Source organism: Rutilus rutilus (genome assembly GCF_951802725.1).
Source record: "Rutilus rutilus genome assembly, chromosome: 11".
In the NCBI taxonomy this organism is placed as follows: domain Eukaryota; kingdom Metazoa; phylum Chordata; class Actinopteri; order Cypriniformes; family Leuciscidae; genus Rutilus; species Rutilus rutilus.
Window position 1 is genome coordinate 5151868 of NC_140216.1, and position 15187 is coordinate 5167054.

Consider the following 15187-nt stretch of genomic DNA (forward strand, 5'->3'; position numbering starts at 1 on the left):
TTAAGCCTTTTCCTATAATGGTTTTCTATGGGAGGAAAACACTTAACGTGTAATTAAACGCGTTGCGTTCATATTCTGGGCTCATCTGATTTTTTATACATAGTATGGTTTATAAATATGACGTGTGCTGATTTTGGTCTTTTAATATCACTGTCTTAGTACAGTAAGCCACGTTAAGCCTTTTCTTATAACGGTTTTCTATGGGAGGAAAACGCTTAACGTGTAATTAAACGCGTTGCGTTCATATTCTGGGCTCATCTGATTTTTTATACATAGTATGGTTTATAAATATGACGTGTGCTGATTTTGGTCTTTTAATATCACTGTATTAGTACAGTAAGCCACGTTAAGACTTTTCCTATAATGGTTTTCTATGGGAGGAAAACACTTAACGTGTAATTAAACGCGTTGCGTTCATATTCTGGGCTCATCTGATTTTTTATACATAGTATGGTTTATAAATATGATGTGTGCAGAGTTTGGTCATGTAATATCACTGTCTTAGTACAGTAAGCCACGTTAAGCCTTTTCCTATAATGGTTTTCTATGGGAGGAAAACGCTTAACGTGTAATTAAACGCGTTGCGTTCATATTCTGGGCTCATCTGATTTTTTATACATAGTATGGTTTATAAATATGACGTGTGCTGATTTTGGTCTTTTAATATCACTGTATTAGTACAGTAAGCCACGTTAAGCCTTTTCCTATAATGGTTTTCTATGGGAGGAAAACACTTAACGTGTAATTAAACGCGTTGCGTTCATATTCTGGGCTCATCTGATTTTTTATACATAGTATGGTTTATAAATATGACGTGTGCTGATTTTGGTCATGTAATATCACTGTATTAGTACAGTAAGCCACGTTAAGCCTTTTCCTATAATGGTTTTCTATGGGAGGAAAACGCTTAACGTGTAATTAAACGCGTTGCGTTCATATTCTGGGCTCATCTGATTTTTTATACATACTATGGTTTATAAATATGACGTGTGCTGATTTTGGTCCTTTAATATCACTGTCTTAGTACAGTAAGCCACGTTAAGCGTTTTTCACGTTAAGCGTTTTAGAATGTCCCCGTCTACGGAAAGCCTGTTCACTCCAACGCCCTATTTAGTCCTATTGGCTGTAGTTCCAATCAGAGTTCCACTGGGGGCGCTCGCCATGAGTGCAAAATGAATGGGAGTCAATGGGGCTAGACGGCTAAATGTGTCTCTTTCACCCGATTGCCGTTGAGAAATCTCAGATTTGATTGTAGGTTTTGCAAGTTCAACATGGGTTATAGATCAAAAGTTGAATGAACGAGTACTTATTTCTTTTCGATTTCTTACAGGTTGAGTTGTTGCCCATAACATGCTTGCATTCTGCTAATGACGTCAGCATTCTGACGTCATTGACATTTTGAAAGACTTTTTAAAGCAAATAAGTGACTCTAAAAAATCTAACACCAAGCAATGTGTAATTTCTTTGCATCCCCTTTCGAAAACAACATTCAAATTACTAGACAAAAAATTATATCCTAAGAAAAGTGGATTTTGAGTATCGGTATAGCTCCATAGACCTCCATTCATTCTGCACTCGTCCTGTGAGTGCCCTCATATGGAACAAGAGTGGAACTGCAACCGGAAGTTTATTGAGTGGCACTTCTCCCCTCATTAGACGTTCTCTGACACCGGTCACGAATTAGAAGTCTAAAACTAGAATTTTCAAAGAGAAATGTCGGAGGAGCTTGAGTTTGTTGCCGTAGTTGTTTGAACCTCACCTGAGCTTACTCTAACTCCTACATCTTACGTCATGCGTCGGGTCAGAGGTCACTCTTCCGCCGGAACTAGACTCGCATACGGCCGTTACCGGAAGCCAGTGATTATATTTTCTAAAGTTATAAAAATGAATATTTTCTTACAAAAACGCATCGCTTTGCTTCAGATGGCCTTTATTAACCCCCTGGAGCCGGATGGATTATGGATTATTATGATGGATGGATGCGCTTTTTGGGGCCTCAAAATCTAAGATACCATTCACTCCCATTGTAAAGCATGGAAGAGCCAGGATATTTTTTAATATAACTCTGCTTGTGTTTGGCTGAAAGAAGAAACTCATATACACCTATGGCTTGAAGGAGAGTAAATTATTGGATAAATTGTATTTTTGGGTGAACTAACCCTTTAATGTAATTTATCAGCAAAATATGTGCACAGGAAGACTCACTGCCATACTTACAAAAATTCTAATGATCTTTTTCAAATTTTAAACACATTTATTTAATAAACAAAAAGTGACTAAACAATCTTGAGCTAAAATTAAACATTTTAAAGACATTATCTCTATAGTGTTGCGGAGAGTAACTTAAAAGTAATGCATTGCAATATTGTGTTACTCCCTAAAAAGTAACTTATCGCATTACTCAGTTACTTTATGGTAAGTAATGCATTACATCACTTTTTGCGGTTTCTTTTTCTCATCTGGGAAATAACCATTATGTTTACACAGCGCACACAACACCTCTGCACTAACTCCTGATTTCTCTCAACATGGAAACATGAGAGGTGTCAGTCAATAAATGGGAGAACAAAGTAACTTGCAAGAAGAAAGTAATGTGATATTTCTTGTACTTTTAAATATAATGTGTTAATTTACTAGATACTTGAAAAAAGGAATCTGATTACGTAACTTGCGTTACTTAATGAGTTACCTCCTATATCTTATTATATCTTATATTTAATAAAAAAGAAAAGAATGCAAATATATATTTTTAAAAACCTTTATTTTGAAATTACGAATGGATGCATCTGTGTTTAAAATGTGAACAGGTGCAACACAGAAAACAAAACAGACAGATGATGTCTGTTTTACATTCGAAAACATGAAATGTGGCGTCTCTAAAATGTAATGAGCAATATCACAGAATACACTGCAGTGTGCAAAAAAATACAGTTTCAAAGTACAAAATGCATTCATATTTACATTATGCAAGAAAAACGATTGTAAGACGACAACTGTATTTATATATAAATACTCTTAGCTTTTCATTAAGCATGTTGCTACAGAATAAAATCTCATAGTTCTCTTTCTTATATATTTTTTAAGGCAATAAAAACAAAAAAGTGCCCAGCACAAGTTTGTTTTTCGGATTTTAGGAAGTATAAAAAGGAAGTATAAAAATGAATAACTGTAAAGCAAAAGAAGTGCTTAAATGTGTGACTGAGAAAAAATGGCACAAAAAAAAAAGAGTAAAATGCATTTCATCTTTACATCTGAGCTCACGTGACTATCCACCTCTCTCATTTCAAAAGACTCAGTGTAGGAGTTTCAGGCACATGTCTGATGACATCATAGATGGTGGTATGCAAATCTCTGACTGAATCGAGCCGTGCCAAAGACCTGCAGGATGCCTGGAAAACAGAGGGAAGAAATAATAAACTGATCTGGGGCAAAACTCCCCATGCAAAATAGCAAAGTGAGTATTTCTACCTGTGTTGAATCCATTTTCTCAGGGACAGAGACAAATTCATAAATGCCAAAGTCTTCAGTTGCATCTTCATGACCTGCAAATATTATTCAGATTAGTGTATATATAATACAAAGCTAAATTTATGCAAGTAATATAAATATGTTAGCACACATTAGTTTACTTTAGACAGTAAGCAGTTACCGTAATAATATCCTATTTATTTTCAAAAGGGAGTGACAGTGTAAGTAAAGCCAAACCAGCAAGGTGGAATTTTTTTTCTAAAGCGTATGCTGACAGAAACCAAGCAGATATGATCATGGTTGTAATGTTAATGGGATTGGGGAGTTTGTTTGTACAGAGAGGCAGTGTACACATCAGTGCTTAACAACACAGGTATATTATAGTTCGTGGCGTGCAGTAAACGTACCGGAGCGGTGCAGTCCTTTCTGCTCTGTCATAGGCCTGGAGGACAGGATCAATCCATCAATGACGTCACACAAATCAATACATTTATCACATGCTTGTATAAATTAGAATTATTTTCTTACCGCTTGTAGAAAGTCTTTATCACTGTAGAAAAAAAAAAATTAGTTAAAGATTATTTCTGTCTCAGTAACTGTGGCCAATTTAAATACAGCCTGACAAACACTAAATGAATAATTAAAGAGCCCTTGAAATCAGATATTCGTTTTCTGTCCTGCGTTGACAAATTTCAGTAACATTAGAATAATGGACCATCATTAATAAGTAACCATGCAGGAAGTAATACAGGACTAATCTAGCACTAGATTTACATTTCGGCTACTACTATTAACCAGTACAGAAACAAGCATAACTAATCAGTAAGTAATGTCACATTTAGGAGATAGTTCCTTATTAGGTAATCAATCCGTTCTTAATGAGATTAGCCTAATTAATAACTATTAACTAACTGACAAATTATAGAGAACATTATCATGAGTCATCTTTTTTACTCTGAATATAGTCAAAATGCAGCATCACTAATTACTCAAGCGTTACCTAGTCACTCTGCAGGAACTGCTAGTGATCTGGACTATTATTTTAAAGTGAAAAATGTGTTTTTTGAATAACTGACTTTGTTCAAATGACACATTATTAAGGTGATGCCTGAATATTGTTAAAAAGCAGAATGATATCATACTTCTTTTTGGATGGCAGCTCTTCCTTAGGAGCACAAACATCATACACACGATGATGACGACTGAGAAGACTGTGATGAAAGTCAATGAAGACAGCGCACTCCCTTCCTGGATATATTTCGCTTTTCCTGGAAACAGATCGATATATCAGCATTGCATTATTTTGTAATAAATCATATCTGGTGTGTGATCTTCATCTTTCAACAACCAAGAACTTGCATTGCATGTTTGCATTCAAAGTAAATACACTGAAACAAAATTCACGGCCTGTAACGATGTAAACAATAAGACCAGGTGCTGGCCCCTATTTACTTTCCAGTGGAACAGCAAGACTTAATCACAGGTGGGACAGATTTACTTAGCAACTGGAGAACAAAAAAAAAAAAAAAACAGCTTGCCACGACCATGCAGTGTGACAATGGATGGAACAAATGAATAACATACAGGACAGATTAACTGATAACACCAAAGCCAATGACAATTTTTGTAATGTGTGCAAAATACATTATGTATTATTACTTTTATTCAATTATTTAAAGCTTCAAGTAATGTCGGCCTACTTCAGTTTGATCAGGTCAGAGGATTTTAAAAGGTTAATTAAAGGTAGGGTAGGCAATTTTGAAACGGCTAGCAATAGCAAGCTAGCTTTGACAAGTAGGTATAGCCATAGATATCATATAATAAAGGCTAGATGTCTCGTCCGCGCTGCTGGCCAATGGAGGTCGACGTCCGCACACGGCGGCCATCTTGCCACAGGGAGCTCGCTCACTCGTAACATTGTGTTTTAATGGTGCATGTACTTTTAAATAACCATAACTTGCTCAATTTTCTACCGAGTTTCAAACGGTTTGGTTTGTTATAAACGTCAGAGATGTAGTTAATCATCAGCAGAGAAAATCTGCAATTTCAACATGTTCCAGCATTCAGAATTATAGCCATGTTCTTAACGTTTGTAAGAAACAAAATCCGTCAAGATTTCAGCAAGATAAGAGGATTTGTGTTCGTGCTGATCACTCACCTTACTTCAGATACCACAGAGCTCGCCAGAAAGCTTCCCTGTGACAATATGGCCGCCGGTGATGCCGTTCGAGACTCCGCCTTAAGACATCTAGCCTTATATGGATATCTATGGGTATAGCTGCAGACCAGAGATCTCCAAAATGGGGCGTGAACTCCAAAAGTGGGCAGACCCTCCACAAGGGGACAGGGTCTCCACTCGCAAAGACTTGCACCATTGGTTATGGCTTAGCCAATTGTCATTGACTTATATTTCAATATAAAATAAAATAATATAATCATTTTAAATAGAAAGTTATTTTTACATGTGGGAAAGTTGCACTCTATAAGGCAGCAGTGATGCTCGGTGCAACTAAAAAGGTCCAATTGTCTGGTGAGGTCCGGTTGGGGATATACAAACGGCCCGGCTCGGCGATCTCATTTCGTATGATCTTATTAACTGCTTATCTCCTGAACTGCCATTTGCTTTAACACTCTATTCAGCATAAATCCTGCCCTGCAGTCGATTTCATTGGCTAAGTTTAGGGTTAGGGTGTAGGGTAGGTTTACGGGTTTGCATTAGTTGTTGTCGGACCGAATGCAGTGATTGGATGAACATTTTTTGGTTCTGAGACTTACACAGAAGATATATGTAATTTTGAAAAAATATTTAGAGCACTTCTATTATTGATTGCTATCAGGATGTGAAGAGAGTTTCAACCTACCTTTAATTTTGAAATTACCGTCATTATTTTTAGATGTGCATCAATAGGAGTTTTTGGGACTCCAACACAAACCCAGTAAAGACAGATCAACAGAACATGAACTAATGTACAGATCCAAAACAGTAGGTGGCAGCAAACATACCTGTAAATCTGGCCACCACCAGTGTGAACTTGGTCTCGTCCTGCTTCTTCGTCATATTGTTGAATGCTCTACACAAGAACTCTTTACCCTGAGGTAACTCATACGGCTTCACTTCGAACCGCGGTCCGATCATGAGAACCTCTGTGCTGTTCTTTGTTTTAGAGATCCAGGCGCAGGTGTTGGGAGGGTTCGAGTCCGCATAACACTCAAAAAAGACCATTTCCCCTGGGTTCACTGTGAACACGCTTTCAGTTTTCAGACATTGGTCAGAATTTACTGCCAGGTTATAAGGCCCATCTGAAAAATTTGGTAAAGTAGCAAAAAACATTATTAGTGTTTGTTTTTCAACATTATTTTTTTTTTAATTTCATTGCAATTTTCTATTACTTTGCTTTAGTTCTATCAGACTAAAGTTCTAGTTCTAGCTCAATGTATAATTTTTTTTAATCAACACTTGAATGTGCGTAAGTTGCATTTTTTTTCCCTCAAAGACTACAACGTGCAAAAGCAATTCTTTTATCACTTGTTGTGCTCCTTGTTTTGATCCAGAGATTCAGTGCTCTTTCATAAAATGCATAACAGCGCCCCCTACTGTATAAAAGTGAAAACACGAAAAAGCGTTGTCTCATAAATGATGAAAAATTCTGTCAATGCCGCGGAAAGAGTTAATTACTATAAATAGTTCATAGTATTTCTTTATTCTGAGAGTTAACAAAACGAAGGTTAAGGAGGAAAATTTAGTGATTTTTCAACTGGTCATGTGATTTCAAAATGGCGGCCCCCATGAGGGGACCCTCTTCATGTAAAATAAATCAGCTTTTATTAGGCTTCTGAAATTAGTCTTCATCTCATGTGAGTGTACGTGATTTTAAACATATTTTTCAAAAAATACTATTGATTTCTTTAGTGGTAAACCTTTTTAATGAGGAAAAAATTAGGCTTTGCACCTTTAATAGTTTGACCCACTTTCATCTATCTTTGCTTTAATATAAAAGGCGTGTCAGGACAGATCATGTCTAACGTTTGCGTTACAATGCAAACAGCAGTTAATTCTCAGGCTGTAGGAGGAACCTGCTGGACAGTGTGCAATAATGATGTAATGATTTACACATGGGATGATTGATAACAGATAATAAATGAGCCAGAACAGAATGACAGATACTCACAGAACACACTGAGGTCAGCCTGTTTGCTTGTCTGACTGCTAATGTGGTTTTTCGCCACACAAACGTATTGGCCGATGTCTTCTTTCTTGACAGGGTTTATTACAAGCGTCCGATGATCTTGTGAGAATGTATGCCGGTCACTTGGACCAACAAAAATGTTGTTCTTTAGCCATTCGAACTGAACATTTGTCCCGCGTTCAACTGAGCAAGTCAGCGTCACATTGTCCCTGTCTTCCACGAGTTCTGATTCTGGGGTCTTACTAATTACGGGGACGGACACAGGCACTGGAAGCAGACAAGACATAAAACTGAGTGCTTACAAGAAAAGAGATTCTCTGAAATATGTATGTAGGCCTATATGGCAGCCCGTTTCCATCTCAGAGAAAAAAACAGTAATTGTACGTTTTAATTTGGACTTTTTATACCATAAACATGACTTTTTAAGTCATAATTCTGACATTTAAATACATAATTTAGATTTAGTTTGTAAATTTAGACTTTTTAAGTCATAATATCGAGTCATTTATAAGTCATAATTTTTACTTTTCAAGTTATAATTACAACTTTTTAAGTCGTGATTTCAATGTAGTAGCTCATAATTACATCTTTTTAGGTAATAATTCAAACTTTTTAAGTCATAATTCCTACGTTTAAGTCAATTTCAATTTAGTATGCAATAATTTAGACTTTTAAGTCATAATTTCAACAATTTAAATTGATTGTCATAATTTCAACATTTTATGCCATATTTATGACTTACCAGAGCATGATTTGTTTATTATCTGGCAAAAATGGGCTTCCATAGGAAACAGACTTGCATTTGTATGAGAACCCAAAAAACACCCAAACTCGGCTCTTACCGCTGACTGTGACCGTTACTGTTTTAGTGACAGCCACTGGACTGGAGCTTTTCGGGAAGATGATGTTGATCTGCAGCTCGTATTCCCCCTGTGTGTCCTCATCCAGATGCTCAAAATATAGTGAGACATCAGGCAAACTGAGCACCGTATTGTTTTTTAGGCGCAGATTTGGGATGGCATTGGCCTCTGTGAAAGTGACCAAATGAATGTAATTGGGCTTAGTTTTATACCAGGACCCCTGGAACTTTACATTCTGAACATCAAAATGAGTCTCAACTCTGAGGAGCATAGAGTCGCCCATTTTCCCATGCTGCGCGGGCTCCAGTGAAATGTATTCGGAGTCTGTACCTGTTCAAAAGAGAGTGTAAAATGGTGTTTAATGACTTGTACTGTCAAAGATATACACAAATAATCAGTTTTATGTAATGTCATCAGAGTTCAATTTGGAGGCGAAGTCAACATGGATTCCCTTTAAATGTTTTTTCAGAAGAGCAGTTTTAGATTTATGATTAAAATAAGGTCTACAGAGGTGGTACATTTACTTGAGTACTGTACTTAAGTACACTTTAAGTGCACAGATTGACGTCAGAACCCGATGTCGGATTGACGTTGGATTTTGGTTGGAAATGAAAGTCGGGTTGACGTCTAGAACCCGACTGATGTTGGTTTTGTTGATGTTGATAACGTTGGGTTTGGTCTTTTAAATGCGACTTTTGTCATTGTTTTGGAGCACACTGCAGTAAGGCTAACATATTCATGCTAAAGCCAAAAAACTTTAAATAGGGCACTATTTGAGGGAACAGACATTTGGGTGTCCGAAACTCTCTGGATGTTATTGAGTGCTCTTATTCAATCTCACATTCAATCCCACTACTGGAACTGTGTTCTAGAAATAAATGTGATATTGATATGAGGGTATGCAGGCATAGATTCAGAGGCATAAGGGACTGTAAGTATTACATACAACAATGCAGCAATAATGAAACAATGCATTGACTTTGACTTTTTACTTTTGATACTTAAGTACTTTTAAAAAACAAGTACTTCTGTACTTTTACTTCAGTAAAAATCGGTCTTTAAACATTTACTTGTAACAGAGTAATATTTGACCAGTAGTATCTGTACTTTCACTCAAGTAAGGAAGTTGTGTACTTTGTCCACCTTTGAAGGTCTATGAAACTTAAAGAGAATTTCATATTTTGTTCTACAGCATAAATTAAACAGTCATAAAATGTGAAGTTTGAAAGTACTGTATGTTCAAATGCCTTTATGTAGCAAATTAACATCTTGCATTTCTCAGATTTTAAGACTAAAAAGCTAAACAGCTCTATTGTCTCTTGTGATGAACGTGAAAAAAAAAAAATCACACCCCTTGTGGGAAAAAATACACTTTAGCGTACTTTTAAAAATGTACTTATTATGGAAACAAAAGAATATTCAAAAGAATAAAAGTGCAAACTGAATGTTATGCTTTTTTTAACACTTAACTGCATGCATTACATTTAAATGTATTATAAAATGTAATATGCAATTAGTTGAACTTAAGAGACTTTTTGACCCACTTAAGTAGCCTACATCTTTATATGTAATTTCAAAGGTTCTTCAATTGTCTTTGAAATAGAAGCATAGCAAAAGATTATTAAAACATAATGATTTCAAATGTACTTTAAAGTTAAGTACCAGTCATGAAAGTGAACACTTCAGTGGCATTTCATTTCGTTAATATTATATTATCTGCACAGGTTTTTATTAAAAATATAGCCTACTTTTATTATTTGAAGTACACTACAAATGCACATTCAATATAATTAAGGACACTACTTTTTCACAAGGGACTCCAAACACTGAACTTTCCACAAAGCAAATACCATCTATATGTACAACATAACACCATCCTAGGGTTCAAATGCTCAATATTCAACTTTTCGGTCATTTGGGCGGAACGGCACTGTGTAAAACCCTGCAATGTTTCTCATTAACAGTGACATCGCTGATTAAAACATTAATCGAAATCCGTTGCTAATCCGCGCAGTTTTCCTTCTCTTTTGGTTCACTTGGGCACTTCAATTAATAAGAAGTTTGCAGAATAAGACATACCCTACCCTTACATAATCTGCAATTCCAGCATGACGCTGGATTTATCCATCATTAATTAGTTCATATACACACAGATCTGCCTTTGCCCTCTCCGCTTGATCAAGCCTGCATGAGCAAATATTGACCAGCTTCTCAGAACGATAGCGATCAAACATCAAGTCCTCTCTAATTTGTCTGAACTGGTCGGTGAGCAAACACTCAGTGAGGAACAGCTATCACACGTTACATGAAGTCATAGAGACCTCCGTATCACTGATCGTATAAGTAATGCTCCGATAATGCCGTAAAGAGAGTGCACTGCACTCTATTGAACTATCTCATTTACTTAAGGATAAGATTTCTTTAGCATGGACACAGTGATGGTAGGCTTCTTTAACTGACAGCTGTTAATCTGCATTAGGTTGCTAGGCAAGGCCGTGTGGCAGCAGGCAGGCATAGACAGTTTCACTCCTCCCTCGCTCTATCGCTCTCAGACCCCTTCACTACCTGAACACAGCCATCTCCACCCCCTACTCGCTTTATCGGCCAGCTGACAGACAATGTTGTGCATTACAATAGACAACTGTGTGGCTCATGTTGTGCGCTAAATAATAAATAAAGACACCCCTATTGTACGCACATCAGAGAACCAGAGGGCAGGTTCAGTGGAAGTGAAAGTGTGCATGAGCTTACGCCACACTTATCGCTCAAAGTGTGCTTGGCCTGTTCTGGTCTTATTGTCTCCAAACAAGGATTCTTTCTGGGATAGCAACAACGCACTTAGACCACCACAACAAAAGGCATTAGGTGTTGAGCTATTCACACCAACAAGCAAGCCATCAACTCCCAAAACACAAACAAACACTGCTATTTGCTATTCACATCCCATGATGGTCCAGTACAGACATTTGTGCTGTAACCAAAATGTGCACATACAAATGTGTGGACTGGAAAATGAACAAAAGCCTGACTGTGAATAATCCACTAAGCCTTGAATGTTTGTGCATGTGTATTTTTAAAGCATCATGTGAGACAAAAATCAAAATGTAGGAAGCATCTGTCACAAGAGTATGAGTCAAATATATATATATATATATATATATATATATATATACACATGTAGACACACACACACACTGTATTTTCGTATATATTTATAAAAGAAGGTGGATGGATACCTTTTATGATTATTTATTATGACTGTTGACTTTCAGCAACATCCTTCATAAGATTATGTCAGGTAAAAAAAAAAAAAAAAAAAAAAAATTATATACAGTGCAATGCATAAGTGAATACACCCATGCTAAAGTTGACTAAAAAGAGGAATAAAAAATCATATTTTTGAAATTGAACTTAATGCCTTAATTTAAAAAATTTGGAAAAATCCAACCTTTAAGGACACCAATTTTCTTTGTGAATGAATAATGTATCGTAAATAAATAAATGTTCTTCCTTAAAATACATGGTGCATAAGTGAGTACACCCCTATGTTAAATTCCCATAGAGGCAGGCAGATTTTTATTTTTAAGTATTTTTTTTTATTTTTTTTTAGGATACTATGCATCCTGATAAAGTTCCCTTGGCCTTTGGAATTAAAATAGCCCCACATCATCACATAGCCTTCACCATACCTAGAGATTGGCATGGGGTACTTTCCATAAGATCATCTCTCAATGCAAATCAAACTAGCTTTTAGGCTAACTGAAATAAAACCATGCCAATCTCTAGGTATGGTGAAGGCTATGTGATGATGTGGGGCTATTTTAATTCCAAAGGCCAAGGGAACTTTATCAGGATGCATAGTATCCTAAATTTTTTTTTAAAAAAATACTTAAAAATAAAAATCTGCCTGCCTCTATGGGAATTTAACATAGGGGTGTACTCACTTATGCACCATGTATTTTAAGGAAGAACATTTATTTATTTACGATACATTATTCATTCACAAAGAAAATTGGTGTCCTTAAAGGTTGGATTTTTCCAAAAATTTTTAATTAAGGCATTAAGTTCAATTTCCAAAATATGATTTTTTATTCCTCTTTTTAGTCAACTTTAGCATGGGTGTATTCACTTATGCATTGCACTGTATATATATATATTATACTATACAGTATGTATATATTTATAGTGAATTTCACTCTAAAGATGTATTTAATTCGATGATATATATATATATATATATATATACATACTGTCTTATTTTTATCTTGAAATATAATATTACATATTTGTAATTACAATCTGTAAAAAATATTGGGAATTTATTATGTTTTTTATGAAATTTATATCAAATTAAATAAAAAATGCATATATATATATAGCCTATATATAATTTTATTTTGTGTATTAATTTAAATGGATTTATGAAATTTTTGACAACAGTAATACATAGCACAAATATTAAGATTATGACAATTTGTGCTTATGTTAATGTTATGTTAAAATGTTCAAAAATTAATTTAGCACACAATAATAAAACTATAATCCCACCACATTTAAAAACATTGAACATGAAATCAAACAGATTTGTTTAAATAAAAAAATCTAAATTAAATGCAATATAATAAAATAAAATAATTAACGTTTTTAAATATCTATTTATTTACTTTTGTCCAATAAAATTAAATGGAATTGTGAAAATTTCAATTTAAAACAACATAAGGACAAATATTGACAGTCACAGTAGGATTCTATTCCATCGAAATTTTCAAAATGGAAGTGAACATTTCCAAATGTAGGAAGTAATCGCCACACTATCTCAGAATTGCAGAATTAAAATCAAATCACAGCTTCAGTCTTTCAGGTTCTGCACCTGACATAATCTTAATGTGCAGAGAAGGATGTTTTTGCTGAAAGTCAACAGTCAACATAATAAATAATAATTAAAGGTATCCATCCACCATCTTCCTGAAGTATAAATATGAATGTATATGCACATAACTTTGAATGACATTTTAATTTATTCTTCTGCGAATTTCAAAAAATGTAAATGTATTTAATTAGATGATGTCCCAAAGTATTGGCTTTCTCTTAATGGCTCTACCTCAATTTTTTGGGCCAAAAATTACTGTAAAAAATATTTTACTGAAAGTTTTGGTGTGTGACATCACTGTCATTCAACCAGCAATAAAAATCAACTTACCAGGAACGAAGAGAAATAAGATGCACATCAGAAGAAACATGGTGACTCCAGCACATTCCATCTCTGCTGTATAATCTCCAGAAGCTGTGTGACAAGAAAAGGGAACTGGTGACAGTATTTGCCAGGGAAATGAGAGAACCTAGTGTAAGCCCCGCCCACGTGCCATTTAGACACATACACCTGGACGAGCTTCCAAAACACTGCTGTCACCCTGAGGGCCAGAGACAGTCTCACCGATACACACTCACTGCAGATGTACACAGCTTAAACACACAGTGTCAGATGATCACAGAAGGGAAGTTCTGGTACACATACTGCTACAGGTGTGAAACCAGCGCAGACTGACGTTCAAGTACGAGACAGACACAGGGACATTCAGTGCAGAGGCATGCAAAGTTTAATCTGAAACCAGGAAGACACAATGTTTTCAAGAACTATCACACACATAAATAGCCAGAAGTGACCTAAAATTGTCATTTAATCCGAGTGTGGAAGAGCTATCGAAGAAAAAGTTGAATAAATCATGCTCACAAACCTCAGATTAAGACTAATGTATCATTGAATACTTTTGCGCAGTATATGAATTTCAGGGAAAGTGTTACTCCACAATCTCTCCTACCATTAAACTAATTTAGATTCATTCTTATCAGAGAATCCTGAGTCACGGTTTCATAATTGTTTCACATTGATAATAATGAGAAATAATTTCTTAAGGATCATGTGACACTGAAGGCTGGAGAAATGATGCTGAAAATTCAGATTTGCATCACAGGAATAAATTACATTTTAAAATACACTGGCCGACCAAAAAAATTCACTGTTTGGATTTAAATAGGCAAATACTTAAGAGTCTACGACTGTCCCCAGAGCCACATACTACATATTACGTAATTGCCACGGACCAATGGTAGTTCGAAGGCATTTACCAGCCAAACAAACTTCTTTTGGCCTGATTTTGTTCGAAACTGTCATCGAAAGTCTTTGGGATGTGCTGGAGGAGACTTTACAGAGTGCTGGACTCTTGCATTGTCAATACAAGATCTTGACCAAAATTTGATGCCCCTCTTGATGGAAATAACATCCAGCACTCTGTAAAGTCTCCTCCAGCACATCCCAAAGACTTTCAATTAATTGAAAGGAACACGCCGACTTTTTGGGACTTAGGCCCCGTTTACACGATGGGAAAACGCAGATATTTCCCTGCGTTTTGGCCTGTCATTTACACGAAAACGCCGTTTTTATCCAAGAAAACGATTATTTCTAAAAACTCCGGCCAAAGTGGAGATTTCTGAAAACGCCGGTTATGTGTTGCCGTGTCAACTGGGAGAAACGGGGTTTTAGGTTCTCAAACGTCACAATATGCGCCAGAAAATGCTTACGTCATGTGAGCGCCCTATGTTTAGAGTTTGTTTGGCTACTATTTGATCATGGATGCTGTTAAGGTGGTACTCATTTTTACTTTTGTGCAAACA

General features: G+C 35.8%; 1 protein-coding gene across 1 annotated transcript; it reads right to left on the reverse strand.

Annotated features, from left to right (window-relative positions):
• Positions 1 to 2751: 2751 nt before the first annotated feature.
• hepacam2 (HEPACAM family member 2) lies at positions 2752 to 13906 on the reverse strand. The gene is made up of 9 exons (XM_084424320.1): positions 13716 to 13906; positions 8498 to 8845; positions 7638 to 7922; positions 6472 to 6768; positions 4611 to 4736; positions 3997 to 4018; positions 3876 to 3910; positions 3469 to 3542; positions 2752 to 3389 (listed from the first exon to the last, which is right to left on the reverse strand). The coding sequence occupies exons 1-9, from the start codon at positions 13774 to 13776 to the stop codon at positions 3279 to 3281; spliced, it is 1359 nt and encodes a 452-aa protein (XP_084280446.1). The 5' UTR covers positions 13777 to 13906; the 3' UTR covers positions 2752 to 3278.
• Positions 13907 to 15187: the final 1281 nt, after the last annotated feature.